At 49.1% G+C, this 15,714-nt stretch overlaps 6 protein-coding genes across 6 annotated transcripts; 1 reads left to right on the top strand and 5 right to left on the bottom strand.

Moving 5' to 3' along the window:
- Positions 1 to 52: 52 nt before the first annotated feature.
- N7484_009178 (uncharacterized protein) lies at positions 53 to 1,369 on the bottom strand (the record flags this gene model as incomplete). Its single annotated transcript, XM_057119565.1, has 1 exon — positions 53 to 1,369. One exon carries the CDS (start codon positions 1,367 to 1,369, stop codon positions 53 to 55), a length of 1,317 nt encoding a protein of 438 aa, XP_056969120.1.
- Positions 1,370 to 2,031: 662 nt separating this feature from the next.
- N7484_009177 (ankyrin repeat domain-containing protein) lies at positions 2,032 to 4,547 on the top strand (the record flags this gene model as incomplete). Its single annotated transcript, XM_057119564.1, has 3 exons — positions 2,032 to 2,825; positions 2,880 to 3,067; positions 3,301 to 4,547. 3 exons carry the CDS (start codon positions 2,032 to 2,034, stop codon positions 4,545 to 4,547), a joined length of 2,229 nt encoding a protein of 742 aa, XP_056969119.1.
- A 151-nt stretch (positions 4,548 to 4,698) lies between these two features.
- N7484_009176 (uncharacterized protein) lies at positions 4,699 to 5,488 on the bottom strand (the record flags this gene model as incomplete). The annotated part of the gene is made up of 3 exons (XM_057119563.1): positions 4,699 to 5,113; positions 5,166 to 5,326; positions 5,393 to 5,488. The coding sequence occupies 3 exons, from the start codon at positions 5,486 to 5,488 to the stop codon at positions 4,699 to 4,701; spliced, it is 672 nt and encodes a 223-aa protein (XP_056969118.1).
- Positions 5,489 to 6,088: 600 nt separating this feature from the next.
- Positions 6,089 to 7,594, bottom strand: N7484_009175 (glycine decarboxylase subunit T; the record flags this gene model as incomplete). Its single annotated transcript, XM_057119562.1, has 2 exons — positions 6,089 to 7,151; positions 7,215 to 7,594. The coding sequence occupies 2 exons, from the start codon at positions 7,592 to 7,594 to the stop codon at positions 6,089 to 6,091; spliced, it is 1,443 nt and encodes a 480-aa protein (XP_056969117.1).
- Positions 7,595 to 8,257: 663 nt separating this feature from the next.
- On the bottom strand, positions 8,258 to 9,981 carry N7484_009174 (putative neutral amino acid permease; the record flags this gene model as incomplete). Its single annotated transcript, XM_057119561.1, has 4 exons — positions 8,258 to 8,338; positions 8,396 to 9,449; positions 9,511 to 9,653; positions 9,733 to 9,981. 4 exons carry the CDS (start codon positions 9,979 to 9,981, stop codon positions 8,258 to 8,260), a joined length of 1,527 nt encoding a protein of 508 aa, XP_056969116.1.
- A 2,084-nt stretch (positions 9,982 to 12,065) lies between these two features.
- N7484_009173 (RNA-binding ribosome biosynthesis protein MAK21) lies at positions 12,066 to 15,567 on the bottom strand (the record flags this gene model as incomplete). The annotated part of the gene is made up of 3 exons (XM_057119560.1): positions 12,066 to 13,572; positions 13,633 to 14,756; positions 14,812 to 15,567. 3 exons carry the CDS (start codon positions 15,565 to 15,567, stop codon positions 12,066 to 12,068), a joined length of 3,387 nt encoding a protein of 1,128 aa, XP_056969115.1.
- Between the last annotated feature and the right edge of the window lie 147 nt (positions 15,568 to 15,714).

Raw genomic sequence — 15,714 nt, 5'->3', positions numbered from 1 at the left:
TGAAATATGACACGGGAGATAAGGAAGAGAAGTAATGTTTCAAGCAAAGTAGTTAATCAATTACTGTTGTTACTGCAACAACTGCTTCAGGTACATCGATGCCCTCTAAGATAGTAGGATCTTTATCAAACTCTCCTGTCTCGACATACTCTTTCATAACCCACAAAATGCTTCGCTCAACGACCAGCACTGATGAATCTATAGACTCTTCTAGGGTCATAACACGCGCAAGGTATCGCCAAGCGCATGTCAATGATTTCTTGTCTTCGATCCGGCTAAGAAAAGCAGGCATATAAGTCGGTTGGACCGCAGGTTCGCCACTCTCACCATCAAGGTTAAGTGCATATACCAGCTTATCTCTAACCGAAGCCTCCAGCGAGCCCCATATCTCTTTGAACATGTTCGCTTTATCACGGGTCGCAACATTGCCCATGCAGCAAAGTCGCAACAATGCGCGGTGATGTAAGTTGTCGACATGTAACAACGGGAATCCCTTTCCATACAGTAACTGTGCTCTTCTGGAAAGAATCAAGTCATAACCCTGCCTCAGATCAGAGACACCAGCAATAACACTCTGGCACGCATCATAGACGTTCCGATAAGAGTCAAATATGGGCTGAATAAGTTTCTTCGCGCAGGTACAATCCATATGTCCCGCAGCCCCAGAAATATCCAGAAGTTGCTCCATGAAGCAAAGCCGAAAACAGCGAGCGCTATCTTTCATCAAAAGCAGACCAGATAAACAAGCAGGGACATTTTCGGCCTGGGCCAGCTGTCCAAAATTGAAGGTTGCCCCGAGCTCGATGCCACGGACGACATCGTCATTGTATTGAGCTGGCAAATTTTCCAATGACTGAACTAGTCCGACTGTGACAGCCTTGCGCAGAATCTCGTCGTGATTCAGTTCTGTAATGTCTATACCAGTAATATTTTGGTAGTCAGATGCAAGTTGTGGGTCTTTGCCTAGATCATTAATGACGATGGATGTAATCAAAGTATAGAGTGCATCGGCGTCCACAATGACTTCGCTATAGAATTTCCGTATCCAGTCGAATGATTCTCTGTTTAATCGAACATGTGGTGGCTGTGAGCCGACAAAATTCTCGTATTCTCCGCGGTGAATCCAGCGCAGAGCAAGAAACCCCACTAAGGTTCGGTTAACCTCGTCATAATCTGCTTGGTACAGTATGTATGAGGGCGACTCCGTAGTGAAAGCTACTTGCTGACAAGATCGAATGGAATATGCTCGTTTGAGTCGGTCGAGGTCATTTTTAAATTCTTGATAGACCATGCGTAAGAGGTCATCTTGCGGAAGCGCAAACAAGGAGTCTGGATGGCCGCACGCTTCCCGGAGAGATAATGAGACCATTATTTTCGAGCAGATTAATTTTAAAAGCCAATCCATTTTCTGGCTAGCATCAAGGATATAAGGAGAGTTTTCTTGTTTGCCTAGCTGAGAACTTTGAAATCACTACACAGCCACAGCGCGTGCAGGTGAGGCGCAGGAGGGGAATCGAACCGCTCATAACCGAGACCGATTCGCACGTAATGTATTCGGTGAAAATGCAGAATGATTCTAAAAGAGCAGCCTGTTCTTCTTGGTGACAAGTGTCACGTAAATCACTCCGTATCACAATAACTACACATTGTCATCCATCGTTCGTGGCCGTATGAGAGTGGTCACGTGATGCTCATAGTCAGCCAAGCTTCACTTCCCCTTTTCTCACAAAGATCCCATTCTTCCTTTTGACCTCTTTTGCCTTGAAAATTATGGCAGCATACTTATTTGCTTAATGGGGCTTTGACTATAGTCTTGTTTGATTCATTGAAAGGTCTGGTGAGTTCATCAAGGAGTCAAGGACTGGCACATTGATGAGTCCCCACGTAAAGTATACATATTCGGATGGTGGATTTTCTACCAAAAGATGATATCCGCGATCTTGAGCGCCGGCATTGGTCGCTGGTCGGTCTGCGCCCCGTTATGAGAAAATGGCTCTTCTATACCCGCGCTCCAAAAACTTGCAGTCCTATATGTGTGACTATTTCATCACACTTGTGCAACTATGTCACAAAATCTTAAGATTCACCCAAAAGTCGACGCTTGGACAGCTCAAAGCAGCCTTCAATGAGGGAGAACTCAATTCTTTCCAATTGAACCTGGAACGTTGGGCTATGAATATCAAGGAAGAGGTGACCCTACTGATGGCCGAGAAAATCGAGGAGGAAGCTATCAAAACATCCAAATTCCAGAATGCGTTATGGAAAAGAATCACCAAGTCAGACGATGAGATACTGCAAGCGAAAATTGATGCACATCTTCAAGTACTGAACTTTTGCTCACAGTTCGACCACACGGTTATCTGGAAACAGACTCGAAAAGCGGGGACGACGACCCTTTTCCGCGACAGTCCGGAATATGTTGCTTGGAAAGATCCAGCATCTTCTTGTATCTCCTGTTCACTTGTATACACGGGCAAGTTGGGATGTGGAAAATCAGTTGTCTTGGCCAATATTGTTGAGGATCTGCATCTTCATACCGATATACCGGTGGCTTATTTCTTTTGCCGACACGATGTTCCCAAATCGCTCAAGACTCGCACCATGATTAGATCACTCATTAGACAAATACTTGCTGGAATCCAAGACCTCACATCCGTGGCAGAAGTTCTGAATCAATGCGCGGAACGGGACGAATTTAAAAAGATGACATCTCTACTCGAATGTGCCTTTCCACCCGGCGTGCTGCAATGCTTCATTATAGTCGATGGTTTCGACGACCTGGAGAAGTCTGAACGAACCAAAATGATCACAGAACTATCAAAGCTGTAGGAGAAGTTCAATATACGTCTTTGTGGATCCTCTCGCTCTGACCCAACGAGCTATGACCGCAATATCGTCACGATGGGCTTTGTATCTCCGACTGTGACGCCAATCCCTGAAAATAGTTCCGAAATCCAAGATTTCATTCTAGAAGAGCTCGAAAACTGCCTTGAATCTCAGAAGTTGGCTGTGGGAGACCCTACACTCATATTGGAAATTCGAGATGCGCTTTTCCATGGATCCCAGGGTATGTTTCTTTAGGTAGCTCTACAGATCGAAACACTGTGTACAACGAAGACCGACTATGAGATCCGCCAAGCCTTGCGAGACTTCCCTAAAGACCTAGCAGGAACATTTTCTCGCGTTCTACAACGACTTGAGTGGAAAGAACCATCTAGGGGTCAATTCTTAAATTGGTTATTGCTGCTCAGCGTCCGATAACAATTTACGAGTTACAGGAAGCATTGAGTGTGACTCCAGGCAATACGGAATGGGACCCATCTAAAAGCCTCAATAACATCTACATTACCCTTGCAAGCTGTGGTTGTCTCATCAACATCGACGAAGAAGAGCTAACAGCACGACTCGTTCATCCAAGTCTGAAACAATTTCTTCTCGAATCTCACGAGCAAACAACAAAAGCGCCATTGAGTCTAACTTTGGATTCTGCACATCGATACATGTCCGATATTATTCTCACATACCTCAATTACAATGTCTTCGATAGACAATTATCCCGAACCGTCATTCCGCGGATCAATGCAAGTGCAGCAACATCTACAATCCTGCAGTCTAGCATTTCTTCCACCAGCGTCCGGCATCTAGCCATCAAGTTACTCAAAGGGAAATCCGAATCTGGCGTTGATCTTGGCAAAACGCTTGTTCAAGCTCGTTCTCTCTGTCACGACCACGCAGACCAGGACTTTTATTTCCACTCATACGCAAAGTCCTACTGGCACTTTCATTTCGCTCGTATGACTGAAGAACATGAACGCACCTATGAATTGCTCAAGAAGCTTTTCACAGCTAGAAAAGTTGACGGGAGTGCCTTGGACGACGATGGCCTCACACCACTCATGGTGGCATCCATACTGGGAAACGTCAACGCCGTGAGATTCTATCTCATATTCAACGGAGTGGATGTCAATTCCAAGTCTGAATCAGGCCTCACGGCACTTCATTTGGCTCTACTTCACAAACAGTACCATACTTTTACAACTATCTTGCAATACTCCACTAGGCCCGTCGATCTCGCCGATGATCAAGGCCGAACGCTCCTGATACTAGCAGCTGAGCAAGGCGACACAGAAATATTTGAAACACTTGCACATCATCATATTTATCCTGGCTTTGCGCTTTCTATGCCGGACTTGAATTGTGTAAATGAAAATGGAGAGACGGCTTTACATATTGCTTCCCGTCTAGGATTCTTTTGTATAATTGTGAGTCTCCTCACGTTGGAACAGGTGGATATTAATGCCAAGGATGCGAGCGGAAATACGCCTTTGCATAAAGCGATTCAGGGTGAGCATGAGGATATTGTCGAGCAGTTTCTCGTCTGTGATCGAGTGAAGATTAACGCGGTGAACAAGTATAAACGGAGTGCGTTGTCTATGGCTATTTTCTCCTGCAATGAGGATATACAGGCTCGCCTTTTAATGTGTTCTCGGTTGGAGGGGGAATCCAAAGATAGGCTGAAACAGATATTGAGGTTGGAAAGTGAATAGAGGAGGGATTTGCCAATGAGAAATGCAATTGTAGAAATCATCAATACTCTCTTCATGACTGGTAGAATGGCAGTCTAAATTGTGCATCTTCTAGATAATCTCTTGAAAACTCGGGACATCACCGATGATCACAGATACCCTGGATATTCTCTCAGACACTCGGGACAACAGCACTCTCCATCTTCTGGAGCCACGGGAAAATGGGGCTATTAGCAGTCCGAATAAAGGAGAACGCACTTGCCACGATACAGGGGCAGCGCACACCGTCGACTTCATAGTAACCCATCCAGTCTCCAGAAGCTTGCATCAAAGACCCATAGGAAGGCGTACGAAAATTGCTCCAGCGCGAGCCGTCAGGAACCATACAAACCACTTTAAATGTAGAATACTTTAGGGCGTCCTTGTTGCGGGTGTTCTCGATATTGAACACCGTTATTATAAGCACGAAGAGCCGATGGCCTGATTCGATTCGACTGTTTATGAGGGTTCCAATGAAGGTAAGGGAACCGTTGGCCATGAAAGGCGTATGTTTTTCATATCCGCTCGAATCCGGATTGCCTTGCATGCTGTATTGAAATGTAAATTAGAAGAGTAGCCCAAGATTGAAGTACTACTTACGGTACCAGCTGATCAGCACGGATTAACACCTTCGGGTCTGCGTTCGTGGCTTGCGTGGGATCTACAGAAAGCACACCTTGCACAAAGGCAATCGTGCCCGGGGGAAACTCATGCCGACCTCGATTATTGTAATCGATAGTCAGTGGTATGCCGTACTGCCCCTGGATCACGTTGTTAAGGTTTTCATAGGAGGGACCCTGCTTAAATGCCTCACAGGTCATTCAGACCGCACTGGTGTTTTCCGGCGCCACGTCTAGTATGACAATGCCAGAAAAGAAGGCGTGGGTGTTAGCTGGAGGCATGGAGGAGAATATGTGAGCCATGATGAGGAGGTAGTTGAGAAATTCAAAGGTTAGAAGATGTCCAGGTGGTCGTAGTAGAAGGAGGTGAAGGAAATGAATGGAGTGGAACGACAAATGTGTTTGAAGGAGATAAATAGAGACAAACAAAAGAAATGGTTCAAGGTATGGCTGCAAAGGCTTTTGAATTGTTTGGCATCTTTAAAGGCTTTTTGTTTGGGAGCTCAGATTTGCCAAGCATAAATGTATTTAGGAAGCTTTACATACAATACTCAAGCCTAAGTAGTATTCTGATCATGTACATATATTCTCACCGAGAGATTCTAAAGACACAGCAACATACTTGAGCGTTTACCAATATGGATGCCGGGAATGAAAAAACATCGAGGCTTGCTTATCTTGGAAATTTAGTGATTCGATTAATGATCTAAGACTGTTGAAGTAGATGCATTTATGTTTAAAAACACCGGTAATGTTAAATATGTAAGAAAAAAACCACAAGGTTGCGAAAAAAGTTAAAAGTATGTACAAGTGCAACCATACGCATTCACCACGCTTTCTTCGAAATTCATAACAGATGGGGACATAACAATCAAGGACAAAAGGTCAAGCTAACCGCTCAGCTTAAGAAGGACGGTGGAACTTGCTCTCAATCCAAGGCATACCAACAACACTGGCCTTGCGAACCTTGTTGCGAACCTTGACACCGACCTCGGTACCCTTCTTGTGGAATCCGGACTTGACATAAGCCATGGCGATGTTGACACCACCAAGCGACGGGCTAGGCACACCGGAAGTAACAACACCGATGTCGACGGGGTTGGCAGGGTCTGAAATATCCACAACAATGGCACCCTCGCGGGCAGGGGAGCCCTTCTCAACGGTAAGACCAACACGACGCTGCTTCAGGGTCTTGGCGGGGCTGGCGAGCTGGGGAAGAATAGTGGAGGCACCGTTGAAGGTAGCAGTCGCGGCATCGCGACGGTCACGGCCAACGACCCAGCCTAAGGCAGCGGCGGGGGGAGTCTGGGCGGTGGAGATATCGTGGCCGTAGAGACACATGCCAGCCTCCAGGCGGAGGGAGTCACGGGCCGCGAGACCGGCAAGGCGGGTGGTGTTCTTATCCTGGAGGAGGAGGTTCACAACTTGCTCCGGGAGGGAGGTGGAGACGGAGGTGGGGATGGAGATCTCGAAGCCGTCTTCGCCAGTGTAGCCAGTACGGGAGATCAGGAGAGGAGAGGGGGTAGCGGAGCCATCGGGGAGGGTGAGGTGCAGCTCGCGACAGTTACCAAAGTAGAGGGTGCTCAGGTCTGTCTCGGCGGCGGAGGCGTTGGCGGAGTTGATGAGGGGCTGCAGAACGCTGGCGGCGAGGGGACCTTGCAGGGCGATCAGGGCGCGGTCCTCGAGAATATCCCATTTGATACTGTCGGCGCCATTCTTGGAGCGGTAGGCTTCAATCTCAGCAGTCAGGAAGGCCAAGTCCTCGGTTCGACGGCCGGCGTTGGTGACGAAATAGAAAGTGTCTTCGCCGCGGCGAGTGATGACGGTGTCATCCACAATACCACCGGTACCTTCTTCCAAGAGACAAGACAGGGTAGAGGTGTTAGGGGCTAGTTTGTCGAGGGAAGAGGGGGTGATCTTCATCAAAAGCTCAAGGGCACCAGGTCCGCTCAGGTGGTGTTGCACCCTATAAACAAGATTGTTAGGACCAATTGAGGTTTGTAGAAACACACATAGCTTCATCACTTACATGTGGCTAACGTCAAACAGGCTGGCCTTCTCACGAGTCCACATGTGGCTTTCCACGTGGCTGAGGTCGGTATACTGGAGTGGCATAGCGAACCCGGCGAAGGGCACCATCTTGGCGCCATGGGCCTCGTGCAACGCATACAGCTGTGTCTTGCTCAAAGGCTCGCTTGAGCTTGAGGCATAGCGAACGGTCTGAATTTTTCCAATGGCCTTGGGAACAGCAATGCGGGTGCTAGGCACACGGACTGCTGGCCGCACCGAGGCAGTTGATAGCTCCCGCCGCAAAAGTGTGGAGCCGATAGAGGCGCGGGGTGTATGGAGAGCGGCCGTGCGGGCTGCGACGAGGTCTGCGCCTTTCTTGAGAGTACGAACGCTGGCCATTGTGATTCAATGCTAATCTGAAAATGAAATTGAATGTACAAGAGAAAAGAAAGAAGGAGTGGAAAATGGGTCACTGAAGAACTTACTCCGCCGTCGGGGAAGCACAGCGGAAAAGTCACGTGGAGATAGGGTGGCCGATGTCCGGCGGCATGTACGCATGAGTCAGCAGAAGCTGTTTTCCTAAAACGTTTAAGTCTCAACTCGCAGTTGTCAGATAGGAAGAATTGAGGATACAAAGTCTGTCAAAGTTGGAGGCGATGGCAAAACATGAATCGGGATCAAATATTTGACCCGATGCCAATCGTCCGGTTGAATTTCGGGTGTCGTTATGTGCAAAGACTGCTGGCGCGATATGATGGATATATAAAAGGAGAACAAGCCCAACACCACAATCGTCCCCAAAATTATACAAAGATCGCAAATATGCTCATCAATTTCGATGGCACTAAAAGTAGGAATCCACCGGCATATTGACCAACAAACCATTGAAGCCCAATCAAAAATATGCATTGACAGTCGGACAGTCCTTCTGCCTCTCGGTCGTCATCTCATCAATCCCCCGGAAATTATTATATTCTTCCCGGATGAATGCAACGATGATACAAGACATGATGAAGTCGCAGAAAGCAAACAAAATGAAACAAGACCCCGCCCCGCAGGGGTTTAAAGTCCGTTACTGGCGCAGGTGAATACACCACCGACGGAACCCTCTCGGTAGCTGATGACTACCGACATGACAGAAGCCTATAAATGAATGTTAATAAATGAAGGGAGTACAAAGGATGATCAAAATGAACTTACGTAGGTACCGGGTCCCAAGAAGTACAGTCCCATGAGGATCAGGCTGACGTTGAAGATGGCACCCAACCAACCACGAATGCCCCGCTTCTTGTAGAAGTCTGGTCCGTGATCAGCCATACGCATGCGAAGGTAGGCCACTCCCCAGAAAATGAAACCGAAGAAGGAATCAAACAATGAACTCATGATCGACTCCAAATCCGAGAAGAACGGAATGACCTCGGCAATGATCCAAGCCAAGATCCAGAGCACGGCCAGAATTCCAGCCCAGGAAGCCCATCCCACCACGGTATTCTGAGTCTTGTGGCGCGTACCCTCAAAAATGTTGAAGAAAATGAAACGCGCAGAGACAGAGGCGTAGAGAACACCGAGGAAAATGAGGGTAGGAATCATGAACGAGAAGGAAACCTTCTTGTACACCTCATTGGATATGGAGCCGAAGGCGGGCGATGTCATGTATGCTGATTGTGAGCCAGTGTAGGCGTAGATGATAGATCCGACCAGACTAAACAAGATCACCTCAGCAATAGTCACTGCAGTCACGGACTTCCAGAAGTCTCTCGGCTCCTTCATTTCGGCGATGAAACTGGGCAAGGTAATCTGTCCGATAAATGTGTAGCTGATGTTCAGGAAGGCGCTCATGCCACTGACGAAAGTGGTACCCTTGGCTGGGATGGCGAGAACTTCCGGCTCGCCGGCGCTGGGGTAACCGGCCGGGTGACCTTCGATTCCGATGAAGATCATGGCCAGCAGAACGGAGATGAATGTGAAGAAGGCAGATAGGGTGGCCAATCGAGCCAGAGCGCTAAATGTACGGGGCAATGAAACGAAGAAGGAGATGATGGCCACGATGAGCGAGAAAACAACGGTGCAGGCACCGCCATTGGAGATGGTGTTGAGGTACTCGGACCCCACCACGCAATGCAAGCCCTGAATGAAGGTGTTGTTCAGGAGGAACATGATCGCAGTAAACCACCATGCCCATTTGGAGTCCCAGAATAGGTATTGGCCAATATCGCACACATCGCGAATTTCCGGGTGTCGCAGACAAAATTTCCTGGAATAATCATAAGTATATGCGTGACGCATTGACCGTGAGCTGTGCTCGGGTGACATACCAAATTGTCAACGAAGTATACAACACCACACCGGCAATGAAAACGGTCAAAATCAGACCTGGGACCAGACCAAGGACAGAGTATGACCAGGGAAAGGACATCATTGCCAGACAGATATACTCGGAGAAGAGTAGTGCAGCCGTCTGTACCAGATCAATTAGCAACCGCCAAAAACCGCCATATCCAATTGTATCTGCTAGTCGCAAGGAACTCCAAACCTACCTTCTGCCAACTGCAAGTACGGTATTTGATACCATTCTCAGCTTCGAGCTCAATTTGCCGACCGACACTCTCGGTAGTAGAAGACGAGTCGACGGCAACATGGGTATGGGACGGACGACGACCCTGACCCTCAAGATCGAAATCCTTCAACTTGGGATCCTGGTCGAGTTTGTCACTCAAGTCATGAGTATGTGACTGGTCGCTATCGGAGCGATGATCCCATTTTGCGATATTTTCTGGCGCAGCCATTTTAATCTTAACGAGCGGGCGAACCGCTTTTGACGATACTCGGCGGAGTCGAAGGAGACGGGACCGAAAACCGGATACATAAAACTGCTGCTGGCTTTGAAGTACAAAACTGAGTCCGGGCACGGGAATACCGTTGGAAAGTGCTTCTGGGAATTTGGCGCTCGGCGAGGGGGTTTCTTTGACTTTTGCGAGGGCTGGTCTTTTAGATTGGTTGCGACGGGATGGGTATCAGGGACCGGGAATGGTGACGCCGGTGGATGTTAGAGCAAACGGAATCTACAAGGACCCGTGGATGGTTGAATGTAAGGTTTCAATAGGATTGAATAGATCTATCGTGGACGAGTGCGACGAGAGAGATTTAAAGCAACCAGGAAAGGTAAGAGAAAAAAAGAGAGGAAAAAAAAGAAAAAAGACCAACGATGACCAGGATGGTAATGGTATCTGGTATACGAGATGAGCTTTCTAAGGTACATAATGGGGGGTAATTATGGTTCTGCTAGATACCCCTGTCATTTTAGAAGCCAAGTTATTGCCGGAAATGTACTAGCAGGGACTGAAGTCGATCCGGGCGCAATTGCATGACGTGATGGACATAACCCGCCGCAAATGCGGATGTTTCAAGCCATGGATCAAGCCATGGCGCTGCGCCAAGGGCTAAAAAATCACTCGGGAGAGGCGGTTGTGCCCCTCAGGGGGGTACCCAGACCACCTTATTATGGGGCTCATTCGACGTGCCTTGACTACGAATTTGTGGCCGATCAAGCACCTCGGAGGGTAGAGAAAAATATTTTGTTCTACTGTATTTTCTGGAATTTTCTTGTCTTGGTGAAGAAAAGGGGGGCCACGAGGCAGAGTAAATCGGTTTCGCCCGCCATAAGTTCCGTTAAAGCAACGACTTGCCAAAGTGGGCCTGACCCCACCCCGCATGCAGTTGTCGAATGGAGAGAGATTATGGGGGCAGGAACCCCCGGTCGGGATCAGACAGTGCAGTCATATTAAGCCCGAAAACATGGAAGGCTACGCAGTGACCTTTTTCTATGTGCTGATTCGATCGCGGCGGGACGTGCTTAACCGCATGCGGAGGGAAATATGGACCCTTTGGGGCCAGTTTCGCGGTTGACGCTAGGTATTCTATGAGAGAACAGGATTGATGAGGAAAAAACCAGAGAAATCAAGTTAGAATAGTGAGTGGAATTTACTTTATCCTGTAGTTCAAAGAGGCTGAGAAAAGATAAAAAAAGACACAAAAGACACGAAACCCGTGAACTTCGGGACCTGAGCCACGTGTGATGACTCAGCATTCTGGACTGGATGCCTGAATCAAGTAGAAGATCTTCACTGAAGATACGCATTCAGCTCGGCATTGGATGAATAAACAGAAGAAATACAGATTGAATTGTACGTTGTGATAAACCATAACTCGGAGATCCCATGGAACTGTACGACTACTGTACAGTATACCTGAAAAATCTTATGATATCGTTTGGCCTGGAAAGTCTCGATCTCGACCTTCTCTTTACAGTATACTCGGTCCACTCTTGCGTGCTCATTACCCATGATGGCCTCATGCGGAATCCACATACTCACCCGGGAACAACGGCGTCTCCGATCCCAATAGCCCCATAGCCCCCAAGAGCATGGATTCGAGTTTAATCCAACGCCCGGTTCGTGAATGACGCAGAAATCTTATTTCCAGAATACCGAAACGCTCGTGACGTGCGCTGCAGGGATATGTACCTTTCGGGCCTAGGTTCTAGCTTATCAGTATGCAGGCATTGGGGGCAACCTTTTACCTTCTTAGGCGATATCACACTGGTGGGGTCTACTCTAGTGTAGCTGAAGGAATGGTATTCGGATGGAAGGCCAGAGCGAGGATATTCAGTCCATAAGAGATAAAATTTTTGATTGGTATTTATTCTGGCCATGACCAAATAGCCATGCATCGATACAGACAGGTAAACATACAAAAGAACCCAAAGAACGCCGTCGACAGCAGGGAATGCACGGTATAATGTCGGTGCGACGTCACTTTTGATAAAGGAAAATAACGTATATGCAAAGAAGGAAAGGTGTAATCATGTCGATTACATGCCATCTTCCTCGTCCGCCAGCAGGGCTGCGTAGTCGTCGGCCGAGGCGAAGGTAGGCAGGTGCTTGAGCTTGCGGCGCTTCTTCTTGGAGTCCTCGGGAGCAGCTGCGGCTTCGGCGGCTTCCAAGTCCACACCGCCGAGCTCCATGTCGGATGGCAGGTCATCGTCGCTGTCGAGGAATGCCTCGTCGTCCGAGACATCCATGTCGAAGGCGTCCTCCTCGTCTTCTTCCTCGACCTTCTTCTTCTTCTTCTTCTCCTTCTCCTCCTTGGCGGGCTTCTTGGCCGCCTTCTTGGAGACAGGAGCCTCCTCCTCCTCATCGAAGCCATCGAAGTCTTCCATCTCCTCGTCGGACGGAGCATCGGACTCGTCGTTGAAGATGACCTCGTCATCGCTACCCTCGAGGTCAACCTCATCCTCGTCATCATCGTAGGCGGATTCCAGATCATCCAGGTCCAAATCGTCATCGCTGTCGTCGGCGGCTTCCAGGTCAGGTCGTGAGCCAACCATGGCCTTCCAGATCTCGTCCTCGTTGTCGCTGACTCCCTCGGGGTCCACGTCATCGTCACTGTCACGGGCTTCGGAAGCCTTGCCCTTCTTGGCCTTGGCCTTGTCTTTGTTGACACGGTTAAAGTACTCGTGGAAGAAGACATCCTCAGCCGCCACCTGGTCGGCCTTCTTCTTCCAGAAGTTCTCGGAGTTGAAGGGCATAGCCTGCTGACCAGACTTGGCAGCCTCCACCAGCCGGTCGGCGGCGTCACCACCGGCGAGAGGCTGCATAATAGAGGCTCCACGGGAAGCAGCGTTGGCCTTAGGAGTGCGGTAAACGAAACGGTCCAAGAAGTGGGAAAGAGTGTGAATAGTCAGATCAGGCTTGCCACTCATGGGGTTGTGCTCCAAGAGGTTCACGGCATTGACAGAAACAGAGGGATGGAAGTGAGAAGTGTAGGGCAGCAATTCCCAGAGACAGGTCTTGTCGGCGTTGCTGTGCTCAGGATCACGCTTGCGAGGATCATAAACGTTAGCTGACTTCCTAGGCGTGGTTTCAACGACAGGAGTAGGCTCGGGCTGCTCATCATCCTCGTCGGGAACGTCCCGGAAGACTTCTTCATCGTCGCTGTCATTCGCTTGGGGCTGATCAAATAGAGAAGAAAGGCTGGTGAAGGTCTTCTCCAGCTCGCGGATCAGATAAAAGACACCGCAAACAAAGGCAGGTTGGTGCAGTCCGAGAACTTGAACGATACGCTTGACAAATGCCTTAACGCGGCGAACATTCAAATCGTTCTTAAGTGCCTTGAACAAAACATTCAAGTAGAGTGATTGCTTGGAGGAGGTAATCACGCGCGGATCCAACAGCGACTCGTATAGGGTGCGGTAGAAGCGGTCATTGCCAACCTGGTGAGAGGCAGTGAGTTGCTGAATTAGCATCAGAGCCTGAATGCTGGTATTGAAGTTCGAGGAGTGAGTGATGCGGAACAAAGTGTCAATGTGCTTCGAAAGTCTGCAATCAAGCGGGTTAGCATGCGAAAAGTATCTGATATATCAGTGTGTCAGTCCTTACCGGTCAGAATCAGAGTCAGTGAATGGATATGCGCGGTTGACACCAGTTAAGACACCAGAGGTGAGCTTCTCGCGCATTTCATCGGTCTGGGCTTCTCCCTTCTCCCCCTTGGGAGGAGCTTTGCCCTTGGGGCCCTTCTTGCCATTTTGCTTTCCCTTGTAGCTAGGCTGAGTGGACTGCTGTGGCTTCAGAAGGGTAACAAACATAGAGAAGTAAATGTCAAGTAGCTGCCCAGCAACCTTTTGTTCCTTCGTGCTAAGAACGGTCTGGTTGAGGGTGATGATAGCGTAGTACTTCGCATGTTGGCTCTGGCCAGGCCGGAACAACAACTCTTCAACAGCCTTGATAATCAAGGGCTTCATCATGGGGTGTGTTTGTTCAAGCTGCAGGAGAAGGTAAGAGGCGCGCGAGGCGATCTTCTTTCCAGGGTCTCCAAGCTTGTTGACCAGCAAACGCAGTAAATTGGCTTCTTGCTCGGGCTTCTCCTTGAGGAGCTCGTAGACGTAACTGACGGCACGGGTTCGTGAGAACTCAATCTCGTCGTTACACCAAACTTCTAGAATCTTAAGAACCTCGAAGAATTGCTCCTTGACGATGTCCTCGAAAGCCCAAAGCATGAGGTGGCTCTTCTGCAGACCCCCAGGGAGCGGGTCCCGCTCGGTCCAGCGGCCGCCAGCACCTTGGAAAGCAGCAACCAGGGATGGTTGGTTGGCAAATGCTTTGAGACGACGGTCACTGGGCAGCAAGGTTCCCTGAGCAAACATATCCTTCAATGAACGAAGGACCTCAACAGCTTGCGCACGACTGCGTTTGCGTCCGAGGGTGATCAGGGCCTCTAGAGACTTTGTGTTGTGCAGTGGAGACTCTTGAACAGCAAGAGTCAATGCGGAAATCTTATCGCTAAGAGTACCGGAGGTCATAATGGTGGTGTAGAATTTGTGGGATGAAGAAGCCGAGGTTTGTTGGGCTTTGGCGTATTTCTCGTTTTCCTCTTGCAGAAGCGAATTGGCGAGCTCGTGTATGCGGTCAACCAGGTGTCGGGGAAGGGCAGTCATTTGCTTCGCATTGCCACTGGCAAGCTTGGGAACAGGAGCTGCGTACCAATCGGAACGAGGAAGGATGGTCTAGTAGTCGAATGTTAATGATAAGATCAAGTCAGGGAGAATCGTGCATTCTCACCAGTGAGGCATATTCTTTAGGGATCATGATCTCGGGCTGCTTCTCCTTGGGTTTGGGCGCCTCCTCAATGTCTGAAATATCGGAAACATCCTCAGGCTCGCTCTCCTCGACGTCACTAATTTCAGCGCCTTCAAAATTTTCCTCTTCCTCCTCTTCCTGCTCATCTTCTTCCTCCTCAACTTCATCCTCGGCTAAATCCTGGGGCACAACGTGACCAGCTGCCTCCAACATCTTTGAGAGCTCCTTGCGAAGGTCATTGTCGCCAACCTTGACGTTGACACCCTCGACCTCTGACTCGGAGTCAACATCGGCGAGAAGCTCAAGGTCCTCCTCGGTGCCGCCCATAGCCAAAATCTCTTGTCGGAGGGTCTCATCATCACCGCCCTTCTTAGGAGACTTGGCAGCCTTGTTCTTTCCCTCCTTCTTATCCTCGCGAGCAATCACTTCTCCATTGCGATCCCGCTTCTTTCCATGCGCAGAAGCGTCCTTGGCTTTACTAGCCTTGGGGTTAACCTCGCTCTCTTTCTTCGTAGGCGTGGCCTGAGCTTGGGCATTTGACTTGTCGTTCTTCTTCGATTTGCCCTTGGCGGAGCTCTGATCCTTCAATCGTTGCTCAATTTTCTGGCGGAGACCGGCGAAGGCGCTCTCGTCGATTTGAGGCTCACTGGGCGCAGACTGGGATTCGGAAAGTGAAACACCTCCATCTGGGATGGGCTCATTAGCGCCCGAAGAGCGCTTGCCTTTCCCTTTGACCATTGTGGTATATCTGGGGTTGCGGTATGTTTTTTAGACGGAGAGAAAAATGAACGGAGAAATCTTTTGCGGCGGGCCCGTTATCAGGACGCTCGGACCACTCCGATAAGGAACAGACCAGGAGTGACTGCAACGATTTCTCGAGTTTCT

Source organism: Penicillium longicatenatum (assembly GCF_028827895.1).
Source record: "Penicillium longicatenatum strain IBT 33135 chromosome Unknown contig_6_segment0_segment0, whole genome shotgun sequence".
Classification (NCBI taxonomy): Eukaryota; Fungi; Ascomycota; class Eurotiomycetes; order Eurotiales; family Aspergillaceae; genus Penicillium; species Penicillium longicatenatum.
Note: the sequence above shows the minus strand (reverse complement) of the source record. Positions and strands in the feature narration are given on the sequence as shown.